The 16,152-nt window shown below is 43.0% G+C and overlaps 1 protein-coding gene and 2 non-coding genes across 5 annotated transcripts in view; 1 reads left to right on the top strand and 2 right to left on the bottom strand.

The window, feature by feature from the left end:
* TMEM50A (transmembrane protein 50A) overlaps positions 1-16,152 on the bottom strand; it is a 40,606-nt gene that overhangs the window by 7,481 nt on the left and 16,973 nt on the right. Inside the window, exons 1-5 of one of the 3 annotated variants that reach the window (XM_054258939.2) lie at positions 14,271-14,402; positions 12,159-12,264; positions 8,719-8,831; positions 2,917-2,984; positions 1,936-2,028 (exon numbers count right to left, since the gene is read on the bottom strand). In XM_054258939.2, coding sequence (XP_054114914.1) covers positions 1,936-2,028; positions 2,917-2,984; positions 8,719-8,831; positions 12,159-12,251 — 367 coding nt within the window. In that variant the 5' untranslated portion in view covers positions 12,252-12,264; positions 14,271-14,402. Of the gene's footprint in view, positions 1-1,935; positions 2,029-2,916; positions 2,985-8,718; positions 8,832-12,158; positions 12,265-13,983; positions 14,403-16,152 lie in introns of those variants that run through there. The other 2 variants (XM_054258940.2, XM_009000661.5) reach the window with 2 other exon arrangements.
* LOC118143521 (small nucleolar RNA U13) lies at positions 6,592-6,694 on the top strand. Its single transcript, XR_004727723.1, has one exon. It is a non-coding gene; the product is annotated as a small nucleolar RNA U13 (small nucleolar RNA).
* LOC118143415 (U6 spliceosomal RNA) lies at positions 11,649-11,759 on the bottom strand. The gene has a single exon (XR_004727635.3). It is a non-coding gene; the product is annotated as a U6 spliceosomal RNA (small nuclear RNA).

Below are 16,152 nucleotides of genomic sequence, written 5' to 3'. Positions count from 1 at the left end.
GAGGTGGGTGGATCACTTGAGGTAAGAAGTTCAAGACTAGCCTGGCCAACAGGGCGAAACCCTGTCTCTACTAAAAGTACAAAAATTAGCTGAGCGTGGTGGCGGGTGCTCTGCAATCCCAGCTTCTCAGGAGGCTGCGGCAGGAGAACCACTTGAACCCAGGAGGTGGTGGTTACAGTGAGCTGAGATTGCTTTACTGCACTACAGCCTGAGCAATAAGAGCAAGACTCCATCTCAAATAAAGAAAACATATATATATATATTTCAAATTATAAGTTAGTTATAATAGTTGTAATTTATAATATGTTACATGCAAACCGGGAATAAAAATTATGATAACTAAAAACAAGAAAAAAGAACAAAAGGAAATAAACCAAAATATTTAAGAGTAGTCAAAGTATTATTACTTCTTTTCTTTCTTCTCTTCTCTTTTCTCTTTTTTTGAGACAGGGTCTCACTTTGTCACCCAGCCTGGAGTACAGTGGTGTGATCACGGCTCACTGCAATCTCCTACCTCCCGGGCTCAGGTGATCCTCTCACCTCAGTCTCCCGAGTAGCTGGGACCACAGGTACACGCCACCATACTCGGCTAAATTTTTATTATTATTTGTAGAAATGGGGTCTCCCTATGTTGTCCAAGCTGGTCTCAAAATCCTGGCCTCATGCAATACTCCTTCCTTGGCCTTCTGAAGTGCTAGGATTACAGGCATGAGTCACTGCACCCACCCTCTTTTACTTTCTACATTTTTGGTAACATGATTTTAATAATAAGTTATACATGGCCCAGCCTGGTGGTTCACACCTGTAATTCCAGCTCTTTGGGAGGCTTAGGCGGGCAGATCACTTGAGCCTGGGAGTTTAAGACCAGCCTGGGAAACATGGTGAAGCCCCATCACAATAAAAAATACAAAAAATTAGCAAGGTGTGGTGGCATGGGCCTGTCTTCCCAGCTACTCAGGAGGCTGAGGTGGGAGGATTGCTTGAGTCTGGGAGATGGAGGTTGCAGTGAGCTGAGACACTGCACTCCAGCCTGGGTGACAGAGCAAGATCCTGTCTCAAAAAAAATAAACAAACATAAAAGAAAAAATACAAATATTTAGAAATATCTATAACTCCTGTCTATGAGATGAAATGATTTTAATAAAAATTTAGGAAACATTATTTTAATCTAAAAGTCGTATTTTATTCAAAGAAGTAAAGAGTTAAAATGTGAGCTAAATGAGATATAAGCCAGTCCAGCTTTTATAAATCATTAAAACTGTATTTTTACTATGACGGCTGTGGCAATTTTACCTGGACCATTAAATGGATTTGCTATTTTTCTGAAGTCCCTCACGGTGAAATTTCTGCCAGGGATCCAACAGTACACCTCTTCATGAGCTTGCCTTAAACTCGCCTTATATTATAGCAGGCGTATATTAAATGTTAGTTTACTTTTCTGTCTAAAAGGAGATGACATCATATTATCAGGGAGGTTTCACTGAATAAATCTCAATTCTGGGATGTTAGAGCTTTACACAGATATTCTTGAAGTCAGACCTTGTTAGGCCAGGCTTGAGGCCAGGAGTTCAAGGCCAGCCTTAGCAACATAACAAAATTGCATCTCTACAAAAAATAAAAAATGAGCTGGGTGTGATGGTGTGTGCCTGTGGCCCTAGCAGCCTGGGAAGCTGAGGTGGGAGGATGGTTTGCACTCAGGAGGTTGAGGCTGCAGAAGATTAAAGAAAGAAGTATTAAAAATATACAAGGTAAACAAAACCAAACAGTGTTTGAGGGAACACTGTTTGGTTTTGTGGGGAGGGGAGTCCTCAGATATAAATGCCTTGCTTTTAGTTGGCCTATCTACAGGAAAAAAGATTTATCCTAAAATAATCAACTTTAATGCAAAATTCCAGTATTCTACTGAAGTAAATTGGAACATATGTTTTCTCTTACCTTTAGCAACATAACCTCCAAAAAGAATCCACATAGATGCAATCAGAGAGCCAAAGGCCAACATGAAACCAATGAACAGCCAAATACGAGCACCTTGAAAGAAATAATATTTTACCAGAATTGTTCCTCATATGGCAGTACAATTAACTTTCAAAAAGAAAACAAAACCCAAACAGAAAAAAAAGTGCAGCTGCCATTCCAGTCTAATGTAAGAACAGGAGAAGATGCGTTAAATGTCTTTCATCAGTGCAGACGCTGGCCTTTTTCTTCTTGGATGGTCTGCATCGATTTCTTAAAAATTATTATTTATTAGTCTGTTTAAGTGCATATACTTACTTTCCCCAGCTGCCTACACTGAGAAAACCTGTACTCAACCTTCCTATAAAACATCTCATAAAGTATGTTTCACCACATTTAGAGGCTCATTCTCCATATGCTTTTACATGGAGAATGCTCCCACATTTTTCAAGTCCTCCAAGAGTACTTTCAAACAATAACACAGATCTACAGTAAAAAAGTCATACTCGGTGATGTACGAATCTCAGAGCTACCATATTTCACTTTCAGGGAAGTCAGGAAACAAAATAAATTCAAATTTGCTGTGACTGGCACTTTAAAGTTGCATTAAAATTAGGTTAATAGAGAACGACCAGCTTTCAAATGACATTAATATGTTTACGAAGATTTGCTATAAATAATAAATGGAGTCATGACTGCTTAAAATAAATTCTGATAGGGCCTCTTTATTTAATTAGCACAAATACATTTTAATAAAAACACTGCCTACAGCTCAATAAAGCACAGCAAATAGAATGTTGTATATTAATTCCTAATTTCAAGCCCAAAACATAAAACAGTACATTCAAAATAAGCTGTTACTCACAGATATATTAAAATAAATACACAAGTAGTACTTCCATGTGAAATTCTCATTTTAAGGATTTAAGCATATGTAATAAGATGTTATTTGCACCTATTTACCTGTTTGACCCAGACAACCTTCACTGTAACTATCACCTCGGACTTGTCCATTTGATACTGCATTAATCCTGTATCAATAAAATAAAACCAAGAAATCAGGGTCCATGACACCAATGACCAGAAACGACAATCTACAGTTGCTCAAATTTAAGATTAGGCCTTAAAAGCTTTTTTATTTTTGAAGATATAGGGTCTCACTCTGTTGCCCAGGCTAGAATGCAGTGGCATAACCATGGCTTACTGTAGCCTTGAACTCCCGACCTCAGGTGATCCGCCCGCCTTGGCCTCCAAAATACTTGGATTATAGGCGTGAGCCACCATGCCCGGCCAATACATTCGTTTTTAAATTAAACCAACAAATAAATGTTCTTGGGTTACTGGTTCTCAGCTCTGGTTTTCCTTGCTGAGCCATCTGAATAAACTGCATAGCCCTCTATGAGACACCACAATCCTGTCTTCACTATTAGGGACACTTAGGAAGGAATGATCTCTATTTATTCTCTGCTATTACTATTTTTCTATATGTTCATAGAAATGATTTTAATAAAATCATTCATAGAAAGTTACTAGTTAAATAATGTTTTTCCTGAAACATCTGCTATTTGTCAACATAATGCTCCATAACTGGGGGCTAGGTGTGCTCCTGGTGTTGGGGTATAGCTGTTCTGGGCACTCTTGGTGGACAGAGCTGTCACCACTGCTTTCCCTGTCCTCATGAGGACAGCCTCTTCACCTGCTCAGACTCCAGTATCCCACTTAGGGCTGCCTTCTCCATCCTGCACCCTGCTGCCTGGCCCCTCCACCTCACCCTGCTCAGGACCTGGGCCCATGCTGAGCTGCCCTCCTATGGGAGCCCCTTCCCACCCTGCCTGAGACCGGCAGCCTGCTCTGGGCCACCACAGCTTGTCTTTCTATAGAGGATGCCTGTCATGCTTGACCCCACCTAACAGCTTTTTGACTGAATTTTTCAGGAAGAGGAGAGGAAGAAAAGAGTTAAATATTACTTTAAAAACACAGATATGTGTTAGAGGGAGAGAACAGAAGAAAACACTGGCAGAATATCTGTTGAAATGTTATAGTTTGGCGAGATTACAGGCAACTTCATTTTTGCTTATTTGTATATCCTACATTTTCAAAACTAAAAAATACAGAATAATAGAACATTAATTAATATTTTTTAAAGCCACAAAATCCTAGAACTTTTATAATAAGAGAAAAAAGAATAAAGTTATTAATGAAAGAGTAGGTGCTTTTTGACTCCTATCCATTTGAATTATATTAGTTTTTGTTTAAAATTATGGCCTGACACTATAATGAAAAGATGTAAGCTGAAGGCAAATACATGATAAACATTTATAAAAACCTGAAGTCAGCTCTGCTATAATTATGTAAATGCAACAGAATGCAAGTTTAGCAGGAAGCACTTTTGAACAATACATTCAATCTCATATATAGCTACACTTCCCCTCCAAAGTCAGACTTGCTACTGCTTCAAAGCAGAACAAAATAATTTTTTAAAGATCCGAGGACAAAAGCAGGACAAAAATACAATCACAAAAAGAAAACTTACATCTAAACCATGTTGAAATTTATGTGTCAGCTTTCTAAAATAATTTTTTTTTTTTTGAGACGGAGTTTCGCTCTCGTTACCCAGGCTGGAGTACAATGGTGCGATCTCAGCTCACCGCAACCTCTGCCTCCTGGGTTCAGGCAATTCTCCTGCCTCAGCCTCCTGAGTAGCTGGGATTATAGGCACACGCCACCGTGCCCAGCTAATTTTTTTTGTATTTTTAGTAGAGACGGGGTTTCACCATGTTGATCTCGTGATCCACCCGCCTCGGCCTCCCAAAGTGCTGGGATTACAGACGTAAAATAATTTTTTTTTTTGAGATGGAGTCTTGCTCTGTTGCCCGGGCTGGAGTGCAATGGCACAATCTCAACTCACCACAACCTCCGCCTCCCAGATTCAAGCGATTCTCCTTGATGCCTCAGCCTCCCAAGGAGCTGGGATTACAAGCACCTGCCACCATGCCCAACTAATTTTTTGTATTTTTAGTAGAGTTGGAGTTTCACCATGTTGGCCGGGTTGGTCTCAAACTCCTGACCTCAGGCAATCTGCCTGCCTTGGCCTCCCAAAGTGCTAGCATTACAGGCGTGAGCAACCGTGCCCGGCCTTTCTAAAAGAATTCTAACAGCATCATTATTACAGTAAAATAAATTGCCACAAAATGGAAAGAACTAGAAATAGCTGCATACTGGCTGAACTTCAAAGAAAGACCACAGCCCTTTGCCATCAGTGGCTTCTGAAGTCAGACCTTTACTTCTGCAAATGAGTAACTACTCTGGCACTGAGCCCATACCAGGCAGTCACACTGGCTGCCTTTAGCCACTTGCTTAACTCTGAAAATATAAGTTACTGTGTTTACACTCAAGTAACTGTAGCAAAATTTAAAAATGTGTGTGATTTTCAACTTGGATTGCCTGGAGCCCTGGAAGAGATGCCTTTACAACCTAAATGAAAAGTCTACAGAAGGCTGGGCATGGTGGCTCACACTTGTAATCTCAGTACTTTGGGAGGCCTAGGCAGGCAGACCACCTGAGAGGTCAGGAGTTTGAGCCTGGCCAACATGGTGAAACCCTGTCCCTACTAAAAATATAAAAATTAGCTGGGTACAGTGGTAGGCATCTGTAATCCTAGTTACTTGGGAGGCTGAGGCAGGAAAATTGCTTGAAACCAGGAGGCAGAGATTGTAGTGAGCCGAGATCATGCCACTGTACTTCAGCATGGGCAAGTGAGGCTCTATCTCAAAAAGAAAAAAAAGGTCTACAGAAAGCTAATGGACAACGGTAGAGGTCAGGACAAGGGCTATACAGGTGTGGTGGAAGTGTTTAGAATGTTCTGGGATGACGTTTGAAATCTTAATCTAGGTGCTGTTTACACGGGTGTATACATAAGTAAAAAATTATTGAGATGTATATATGACTTGTGCACTTTGTATATCTCACTAAATGCTTCTTTTTTTTTTTTTTGAGATGGGAGTGTCACTCTGTCTCCTGGACTGGAGTACAGTGCTGCAATCTTGGCTCACTGTAATCTCCGCCTTTCAGATTTAAGCTGTTCCCCACCTTGGCCTCCCGAGTAGCTGGGACCACAGGCACGCATCACCATGCCTGGCTGATTTTTATATTTTTTGTAGAGATGGGATTTTGCCATGTTGGCCAGGCTGCTCTTGAACTCTTGACCTCAAGTGATCCGCCTACCTTGGACTCCCAAAATGCTGGGATTACAGGTGTACGCCACCATGCCAGGCCAGAATACATTTTATATTAAAATTTTAAAATAATAAAGGTGGACAGGCACAGTGACCTACACCTGTCATCAGGGCACTTTGGAAGGCAAAGGTAGGAGAATCACTTGAGATCAGGAGTTCAAGAACAGCCTGGGCAACACAGTCAGACCCCTCTTTACAAAAAAAAAAACTCTTTAAGAAATAGTGGGGTGTGGTGGTGTACACAAGTACTCATAGCTACTGGGGAGGCTGAGGTCAGAGGGCTGCTTAGGCCCAGGAGTTTGAGACGGCAATGAGTTATGATCATGTTATTACACACTGGCCTGGGTGACAAAGTGAGACCCTACTCCTAAAACATTTTTTTTAATTTAAAAAGGACAGTCTGATTCTTTGGTAGTTCCTAGGTGTGATGATTGGGAATTCATGCACACATGTGAGATGTGCCTCCCTCAAACCTTGTTTTACATCAGCGCCTTACCCATCTAACATGAAAAAAAAAAGGCCCACAGAGAGTTGATCCCTACAGGAAGCATTCATAATTAAGGAAACAAGAAAGGCCCTTAGAAATTAAAACATGAGAACTCAAATGCAAAAATATTCAGGAGATTGGAAAATAGAATAAAAAGATAGATGAGGGCTGGGCAAGGTGGCTCACGCCTGTAATCCAAGCAGTTTGGGAGGCTGAGGTGGGCGGATCAATTGAGGTCAGGAGTTCGAGACCAGCCTGACCAACACGGTGACACCCTGTCTATATTAAAAATACAAAAATTACATGGTGAAACCCTGTCTCTACTAAAAATACAAAAAATTAGCTGGGCATGGTGGCGCATGTCTGTAATCCCAGCTACTCAGGAGGCTGAGGCAGGAGAATTGCCTGAACTCAGGAGGCGGAGGTTGCTGTAAGCCAAGATCGTGCCATTGCACTCCAGCCTGGGTAACGAAATCGAAACTCCATCTCAAAAAAAAAAAAAAAAAAAACAAAAATTAGCTGGGTGTGGTGGCGTGTGCCTGTAATCCCAGCTACTTGGGGAGGCTGAGGCAGGAGAATCCCTTGAGCCTGGGAGGTAGAGGTTACAGTGAGTAGAGATCGTGCCATTGTACTCCAGCCTGGGACAAAACTTTGTCTCAAAAAATAAATAAATAAAAATAAACAGGCCAGGCATGGTGGCTCACGCCTGCCCCAGCACTTTGGGAGGCCAAGGCAGGTGGATCATGAGGTCAGGAGTTCAAGACCAGCCTGACCAACATGGTGAAACCTCGTCTCTACTAAAAATATAAAAATTAGCTGGGCGTGGTGGCACATGCCTGTAATCCCAGCTACTCAGGAGGCTGAGGCAGGAGAATTGCCTGAACCTGGGAGGTGGAGGTTGCAGTGAGCCAAGATGGTGCCACTGCACTACAGCCTGGGCCACAGAGTGAGACTTTGTCTCAAAAAAAAAAAATAAAATAAACAAATAAAACTAAAATAAATACTTTTATAAATTTATTGAGATGGACTCTCCCTCTGTCACCCAGGCTGGAGTGCAGTCACACGATCTCAGCTCACTGCAACCTCTGCTGCCCAGCTTCAAGTGATTCTTGTGCCTCAATCTCCCGAGAAACTGGGATTATAGGCACTTGCAACCACGCCTAGCTAATTTTTTTTTTTAATTTTTAGTAGAGACAGGGTTTCTCCATGTTGGTCTCAAACTCCTGACCTCAGGTGATCTGCCCGCCTCGGTCTCCCAAAGTGCTGGGATTGCAGGCATGAGCCACCATGCCCAGCAAATAAATACTTCTTGTATCCAAAACAAAGATGTGGTAACTGGAAAAATGTTTCCAACCCTGATAAACAGAGGAGGGAAGTCCCATGGTGACAACACAGTAGCAAACTCACACAGTAATCAATTTGCAATGAAATCAATTCTTATATAGGCTTCTTGGATGTCAAGTTCTAGAACAAAAGAGGTTATAATATATTAAAGAATTTGAGAATTTGGGAAAAAAATAAAGATGTGATAATAGTAGAAAATGCAAGAAAACAGAAGAAAGGCAGCTAGAAACTCCAGGAAAAACAAAAAACTAAACAAGGATACTACAGTCCACAGAGCTACTGTCCAAATTAGAACCGCAGCATTCAAGAAGAATGAAATGAATCCTAAAGAAAACATACATTCTGGCTGGGTGTGGTGGCTCACGCCTGTAATCCAAGCACTTTGGAGGCCAAGACGGGCGGATCACCTGAGATCGAGAGTTCAAGACCAGCCTGACCAACATGGTGAAACCCTGTCTTAAAAATAAAAATAAATAAAAGGATAGCTAAGAGATGCTGGGAGGGAGTGGAGAGGTGGACAAAAAGAACAAGAAGGACTGCTGTTTTTCTGTGTAAGTCCTTCTCTACTAATTTACTTTAAAATCATTTCCAGTATGTTAATCTGTTAATATTTAGAATTTTAAATCTATGCAACTGTATATGAAACATTTTTATTTTGTGGCAAGCTATGTAAGTAATGCCAATTATGAAGACACTTACATTAGGAAGGCTATGGTTGCTATAACACCACAGGCATGGTATGAGTGGTTGAAATCTTCCATGGGGGAATAAATAACAGCTGCATCTATGATAATCCACCAGCCTGTAAAAAACTAAAACAAAGGTGACACCAATGAGAAATTAAAGCAATTTCATATCTCACTAGCTAAAAGCAAGCAAGGTATTTAAGTGAAGAGATCCCTTTTAATAAATTTCAAAAATGTTCTAGCTATTTCTCACATGTGATTTGCACATGGCCTAACAGCTGATTAAATATTAGGTACCCTTACATCTGACAACAATTTATATTTATTGACTTAACTTTTCTCTAAGCCTACTTCAATCATTATTTCCTATTATCATAATAAAGCCTTATAGTATAATTTGGTGAACTAGAAACCAGTTATCTTCTGGAGGGGGAAAGGAAAAAGGTGACTCAGATTCCAACTGAAGGAATAAGTGCCCTGTTGATATAAACCTCCAGAAAAATATTCCCCCAAATCAAGAAAAACGCATTCAAATTAATATGGACAATTATTGCTGACAAAATTTTAGCTATCTTCTTGGTGTGAAGTAACAAGCTCTAAGGTTCTGCTTTTGATGAATTCCAGTGCAGGCTAAAGATGGTTTTGGGTGTGATTTTGAATTCAATTTAAACACCAGATTAGATTACAATTTATCTAATTTAATTTGGCTCCAGATATTACCAAGGGCAAAGATATAACAAGAAAAATGACCCCAAAACTGCACAAATTTTTTTCTCACCAGAAATTTACAATAAAATTATATTAACCAAATTCTGACAAGTAGCTTAGAAGGTTTTAAAAGTAACCCCCTTTTCTATCCTCACTCCCAACCCTGACTCAGCTCTGAGAACTGCCATCTTCTGGCACTTATTTAAAAATAACGATTTTAGGCTAGTCAAATTACTTTTATGAGATTACAGGCTATTCACAGCCGTGATCCCAATACTGATCAGAACGGGAGTTTTGACCTGCTCCGTTTCCAACCTGGGCTGGTTCACCCCTCCTTAGGTAACCTGGTGGTCCCCCACTCAAATCTATACTTGATTAATAACATTTTTAGTGGCTAGCATGAGTAAATACACCTTTCTTTTTATCTTCAGCTCAATGTATTCAAGGTATTTTCTTCATAGACTAAAAACTCAAAAGCTTTTTGGCCAGGTGTGAGGCCCTGTAATCTCAGCCCCTAGGGAGGCCAAGGCCAGTGAATCATTTAAGACCAGGAATAGGAGACTAGCCTGGGCAACATGGAGAGACCTCCATCTCTACAAAAAAAAAAAAAAAAGAAAAAACTCAGCCCAGTGTGGTCGCCCTTGCCTGTGGTCCAGCATACTCTCCAGAGGATCACCTGAGCCCAGGAGGTTGAGGCTGTAATGAGCAGTGATTGCACCACTGCACTACAACCTGGAAGACAGAGTGAGTCCACATCTCCAAAATAAATCAATCTTTTTTTTTTTTGAGACAGAATCTCGCTGTTGTTACCCAGACTGGAGTGCAATGGCACGATCTTGGCTCACTGCAACCTCCGCCTTCTGGGTTCAAGCAATTCTCCTGCCTCAGTCTCCCGAGTAGCTGGGACTACAGGTGTGCACCACCATGCCCAGCTAATTTTTGTATTTTTTTTAGTAGAGACGGGGTTTCACCTTGTTGACCAGGATGGTCTCGATCTCTTGACCTCATGATCCACCCGCCTTGGCCTCCCAAAGTGCTGGGATTACAGGCTTGAGCCACCGCACCCAGACTTTTTTTTTTTTTTTGAGACGGAGTTTTGCTCTTATTACCCAGTCTGGAGTGCAATGGCGTGATCTCGGCTCACTGCAACCTCCTCCTCCTGGGTTCAGGCAATTCTCCTGCCTCAGCTTCCTGAGTATCTGGGATTACAGGCACGTGCCACCATGCCCAGCTAATTTTTAATATATTTTTTAGTAGAGATGGGTTTTCACCATGTTGACCAGGATGGTCTCGATCTCTTGACATTGTGATCCACCCACCTCGGCCTCCCGAAGTGCTGGGATTACAGGCTTGAGCCACCGCACCCAGCCATTTTTTTTTTAATGTTGCCCAAGTTGGAGTGCAGTGGCTATTCACAGGCGTGATCCCACTACTGATCAGCACGGGAGTTTTGACCTGCTCCGTTTCCGACCTGGGCCAGTTTACCCCTCCTTAGGCAACCTGGTAGTCCCCCACTCCTGGGAGGTCACCATATTGATGCCAAACTTAGTGCAGACACCCCCAATCAGCATAGAACTCTACAGCCCAGAACTCCTGGGCTCAAGCAATCCTCCCACCTCAGCCTCCCAAGTAGCTGGAACTACAGGCACGCACCACGGTGCCTGGCATAAATACATCTTAAAGCTTGAGAAAAAATATTTTGCCATTACTTTGAAAAAATATAGGATAATTATTTTTCATGGATTGTAAATATTAGAGATTAGGTGAAGAGGAAATACTTAAATTTAGATATTTATTTGTTCATTTACTTAAAATTTACTCTTTAGGGCTAGGTGTGGTGGCTCACGCCTGTAATCCCAGCACTTTGGGAGGCTGAGGTAGACAGATCACCTGAGGTTGAGAGTTTGAGACCAGCCTGACCAACATGCAGAAACCCTATCTCTCCTGAAAATACAAAATTAGCCAAGTATGGTGGTTCGTGCCTATGATCCCAGCTACTCGGGAGGCTGAGGCAGGAGAAATGCTTGAACCTGGGAGGCGGAAGTTGTGGTGAGCTGAGATCGCGCCATTGTACTCCAGCCTGGGCACAAGACTAAAACTCCAACTCAAAAAAAAAATTACTCTTTAGAGCCTATAACATCATATAATCATAAAAAACTAATAACAGATCCCTTGAGGGATCTTAAGTGTCAATAAGAATTTTATTCTGTAAATTACTTCTACACAATGTATTTTAATAAGTTTTTCCCTTTTTTGTTTTTGCTTTTTAAAACAAAATTTAAAGGGGCCATGCTAATCTTCTCTGTATTGTTCCAATTTTAGTGTATGTGTTGCTGAAGCGAGCACTTTTTTTTTGCTTAATGAGGTTAAGAAGAAACTTAACTGGATTATGGAGAAATGCAATCCTATCTATTGACTGGTTTTGACCTGATTGCTTCTTAAACACTTCCTTGTACCTTAAAATACTCATTAAAAGGAAATACAATCCATATAGTAAATATGTTATTATGCCATTTTTACCACAGTTAAACTAACCCAACCACTCTATTAATCTAATTTTAAATCATAAACTATTCAAATGGAACTAATAGCTCTCCATAAGCAACAAAATAGCAATACTTATTAAAATAAGTACAGTGGTAAAAGATAAAATAAATAGTATATATTTTAAACATCCTGCAGAATTCAAAACCCATAAACACAAACGAACCAAAAAATGCGATCCAAATTACCAATGACACTTACGAGTACACCAGCAGCAATGGAAGCAATAGTATTGCGCTTTTCCCCCCAGTCAATGCATTCTGAGCATCTCAAGCCCTCTAGAAATCCAGACATTTTTTTCAGGTCACTTAAAAACAAACAAACGAGCAAACAATTAAATAAAGTACTTCCATTTACTTGCTTCAAACCTGAAAAATAATTAATAGCCCAGGAATAATTAGATAAAAGTGAAATTACAAATACTTTATTTTGGTTCCACATACTTCTTCAGAATATTTGATTTAGTTTTTGATGAATTTCCACATTATAACTTTGGAAAGTAACGTCTGGATTCATTTTGTAACTTTTTTAATGTAAAAAATAGTTTGGACTGGTGTGGTGGCTCATGCCTGTAATCCTAGCACTTTGGGAGGCCGAGGTGGGTGGATCACCTGAGGTCAGGAGTTTGAGACCAGCCTGGCCCACATGGCAAAATCCCGTCTCTACTAAAGTACAAAAATTAGCCCGGCATGGTGGCACATGACTGTAATCCCAGCTACTCGGGAGGCTGAAGCAAGAGAATCACTTGAACCCAGGAGGCAGAGGTCACAGTGAGCTAAGATCGTGCCACTGCACTCCAGCCTGGGAGACAGAACAAGACTCCGTCTCAAAAATAAATAAATAAATAAAAATGGTTCGGATATATTTAAGTAATATTAACAAAGGTGAGTCTCCAAATATTGAAAAAATTATAACTACCGGTTGACCTCCTCCTGAAATCTGTCACACCCTATCATTTCTAAGTAGGTATTAAATTAGCTTAGGTGATACTTTTAATACCAAGGATATGATTACTAATCCCAGGAGCTCTTTTGTTATCATTTTGATTCCAAACTAAGTTACTAAATGACTTTGATATTTACAGTCCAGAAGCACTAACATTAGTAGAGAGAGGAGTAATAAACTTTGGCTCTGAGTTAAAGTATAGATTCAAATGAAAAATATTTCTCTTAGCAATTTACGTATTTTGTCACAGAACGTGTGTTTCTTCACACCTAGATTAAGAAATTAAACATTGCACTGCAGTTCTTGCCTCCACCCACATCACTTCCTTTCACTTCACTGCATTGTCTTTCTGCAAGCCTACCTTTTGGTGTTATTTCTACGTAAAAAACATCTACTTTATTTTAATATCCCTATCTCTGATCCTAACTGATGATTCCAGCCAAAAGAAAGCACTTAATTGTGGTTAACATTAAGATTACAAAAATCCAACTGCTATTTAAATTACCATAGCCGACCCAAACTGTCTTTACAAATTACATAAAACATTCTTGTAAGCCGAGCTGTATAGACTTGACTTGAGACACAGCCATATTATCTCTATTTCAGAGTATGAAAAAGCCTGAAATACGAATAACTTGAGAATAACAAAAAAACACCCAGACTCCTACTGCGAACCTGAGTCCCTTAAGTTATTTTGTAGCCAGCAATTGTCCAAATATGACACCCTAAAAAAGAGTAAAGACTTCAATTTTTCTCTTTTAAAAACTAAATATTAAAATATATGATTAGAGTCAGTGCTAAGATGCCTTTGGGACAAGTTCAATTTAGGAAATTCTCTTATTTGATTCTTCCCTGGGAAGAACTGGAACCCAGTAAGTGTTATTTTCGGTTCATCCCAATGGCCCCGCCCCAATCCACTGTTCTTTGCACGAAGACTGGCACGCTCAAGCCAGACCCCGCCCTCCAGACTGGGAATTTCAGGTCTCGAGGGACGCGGCTGGAAGATGGGGGAGCCACCTTCAGCCCAGCCACCCCTCGCTGAGGGAGCCGGCCGGGTCACGCGCCCTCTCGGGGCTTCGACCTGTCCAGCTGTGAAGTGGGGGACCGGGCGATTTCCAGTGATCCTGGGGTGTCCCGGAGTAGGGCGGAGTCCCCCTTCCGTCCTGGCGGGATCTAGGCGCCGCCGCCTTCTCCCAGCGCCGCCGGACCCAGGAGAGAAGTCCACGGCGGCTCAGCCCGGGTCTGCGGCTTTCCAGAGGGTGGCGGCAAAGAGCCTGTGGGCACCAGTTCGTCGGACTGGCTCAGCTCCGAGGCCTCTCCAGCCTGCGGCCGCTCCTCTCCTACCCCCACTCCCCGCCCAGCACTTACGTCCAGCTCCGGAGCCCGGTGTCGCGCCACGCCGGCCCGCCTCACCTTCCCGGTTTCAGCCAACAAAACAAAACAGCCACGGCCCGCAGACCCCGGATGTGGCAGTACCACCCCCGCGGCTCAGCCGCGCATGCGGATACAGGGGAGGCGGGGCGCCGGGTCTCTAGGGAGTCACGCCCACCGCGCCAACGCGTCTGCGCCTGCCCGGGCGCTTTGCGCTGGGGCTTTCCGCAGCTTTGGGTTCACAGCTGGAAGTCGGAAGTGCTAGATTGGAGTACGCTCTTCGAGGATAAGCGTGGAAGTTGCTCTGTGTGTTGAGCTTTCTAAAGGAAGGCATTCGTTGGTCTTTGTATCCGTCTTGAGTGAGGTGATGGTGTTTTCTAGTGCCGGGGTTGGCCCCGCAGCCCTCTCACGTGTGAGTGCCAGGAAGAGTGCCAGGCCCCACGTGGTGCAAAGTATTGAGGTTTGCAGTCACACAGCTCTACTCAGGGCTTTTCAGTCTCATTTATTTTCTCCGTTCTTGTCCCCGCCCTGCCTCCCCGCAGCTCCACCTCCCGGAGAGGGGCGGATTCAGGTCCAAGAGGCGAGGACTTCCCGGCTTGGCGAGGCTAGGGTGTCCCGTGGACCCTAGTCCCGGCGCGGCGACCTACTTATAGGACTTGGCCTTTCTTTGCGGTTTGTTTAAGGCAGAATTTCTGAGCCTGGATACTACTAATGTTTTGGGCCAGCTAATTCTGTCTGGGGTAAGGGGGGCTGTCCTATGCTTCCTAGGATGTGTAACTGCATCCCCCGCTTCTACCCACTGGATGCGAGTAGCAGCCCGAGTGAACCAAAATTGTCTCCAGACTTTGCCAAATATCCCCTCCCGGGGAAGATGGCCCGGCTTGAGAACCACTGTTTGGAAGAGAACCTGGGTTTTCCGGAGGTGACCCTTTTCAAAGGGGAGGACGGGAAGAAGCCGGAAGCAACGTTGTCTTAGCTCCGTGAACGACTTGCTGCCAGGCTCACCCCTCTTCTAGAAGCGGTCAGTCTGGGTCTCGCGTCTGGAATCGCCGTCAGGGAGTCGGATCCAGCCCTGGAGAGGGAACAGGGTCGAGATCTCGTTGCAGAAGGCGCCACCGGAGGAAGCACAGGAGCATCGCGCGGTCTTGCTAGCGGAGACGCTCGCGATCCTCTAGCTGCCGGTGGGAGAGGCGCTGGGTACCTCTCCTTGGCTCCTTTCCGGCAGCTGGTCCTGCTCGAGGGAAGGTCGTGTTACAGAAAGGCATATGCGATCACACAGGGGCGGCGCTGCTGTGGCTCTGACCCTATGGTGCACCCTAAATAACACAGAGGGTGGAGGGAGAGTCAAGTCGCGGAGCAGAACCCCCTTTCGCTTAAGTTAAAGGTGCGTCGTTTGTCATTGGGAGATGTGCACAGGTTCATCTGATTTACATGTACGGTGGCAGTATATGAGTGGGATGGGAACCAAGGTGACTCTGTTTTATGGCGGGGCACGGTGGCTCACGCCTGTAATCACAGCATTTTGGGAGGCCGAGGCGGGCAGATCACTGGAGGCCAGGAGTTCAAGACCAGCCTGGCCAACCTGGCAAAACCCTTTCTCTACTAAAAATACAAAAATTAGCCAGGCATGGGGCATGCCTGTAATCCCAGCTACTCAGGAGGTTAAGGCAGGAGAATCACTAGAACCCGGGAGGCAGAGGTTGCAATGAACAGAGATTGCACCACTGCACTCCAGCCAGAGTGAGATTCTGTCTCAGAAAAAAAGGAAAAAAGAAAATAGTATCGGTGACTTAGCCTGGGCATACCACACAAAGGAACATGCATTATCCTATCTTTCCCTTGATTATTCTATGAAACTGAGTAAAATTACATTTCCTGA

This window comes from Callithrix jacchus, chromosome 7, assembly GCF_049354715.1.
Source record: "Callithrix jacchus isolate 240 chromosome 7, calJac240_pri, whole genome shotgun sequence".
Classification (NCBI taxonomy): Eukaryota; Metazoa; Chordata; class Mammalia; order Primates; family Cebidae; genus Callithrix; species Callithrix jacchus.
Note: the sequence above shows the minus strand (reverse complement) of the source record. Positions and strands in the feature narration are given on the sequence as shown.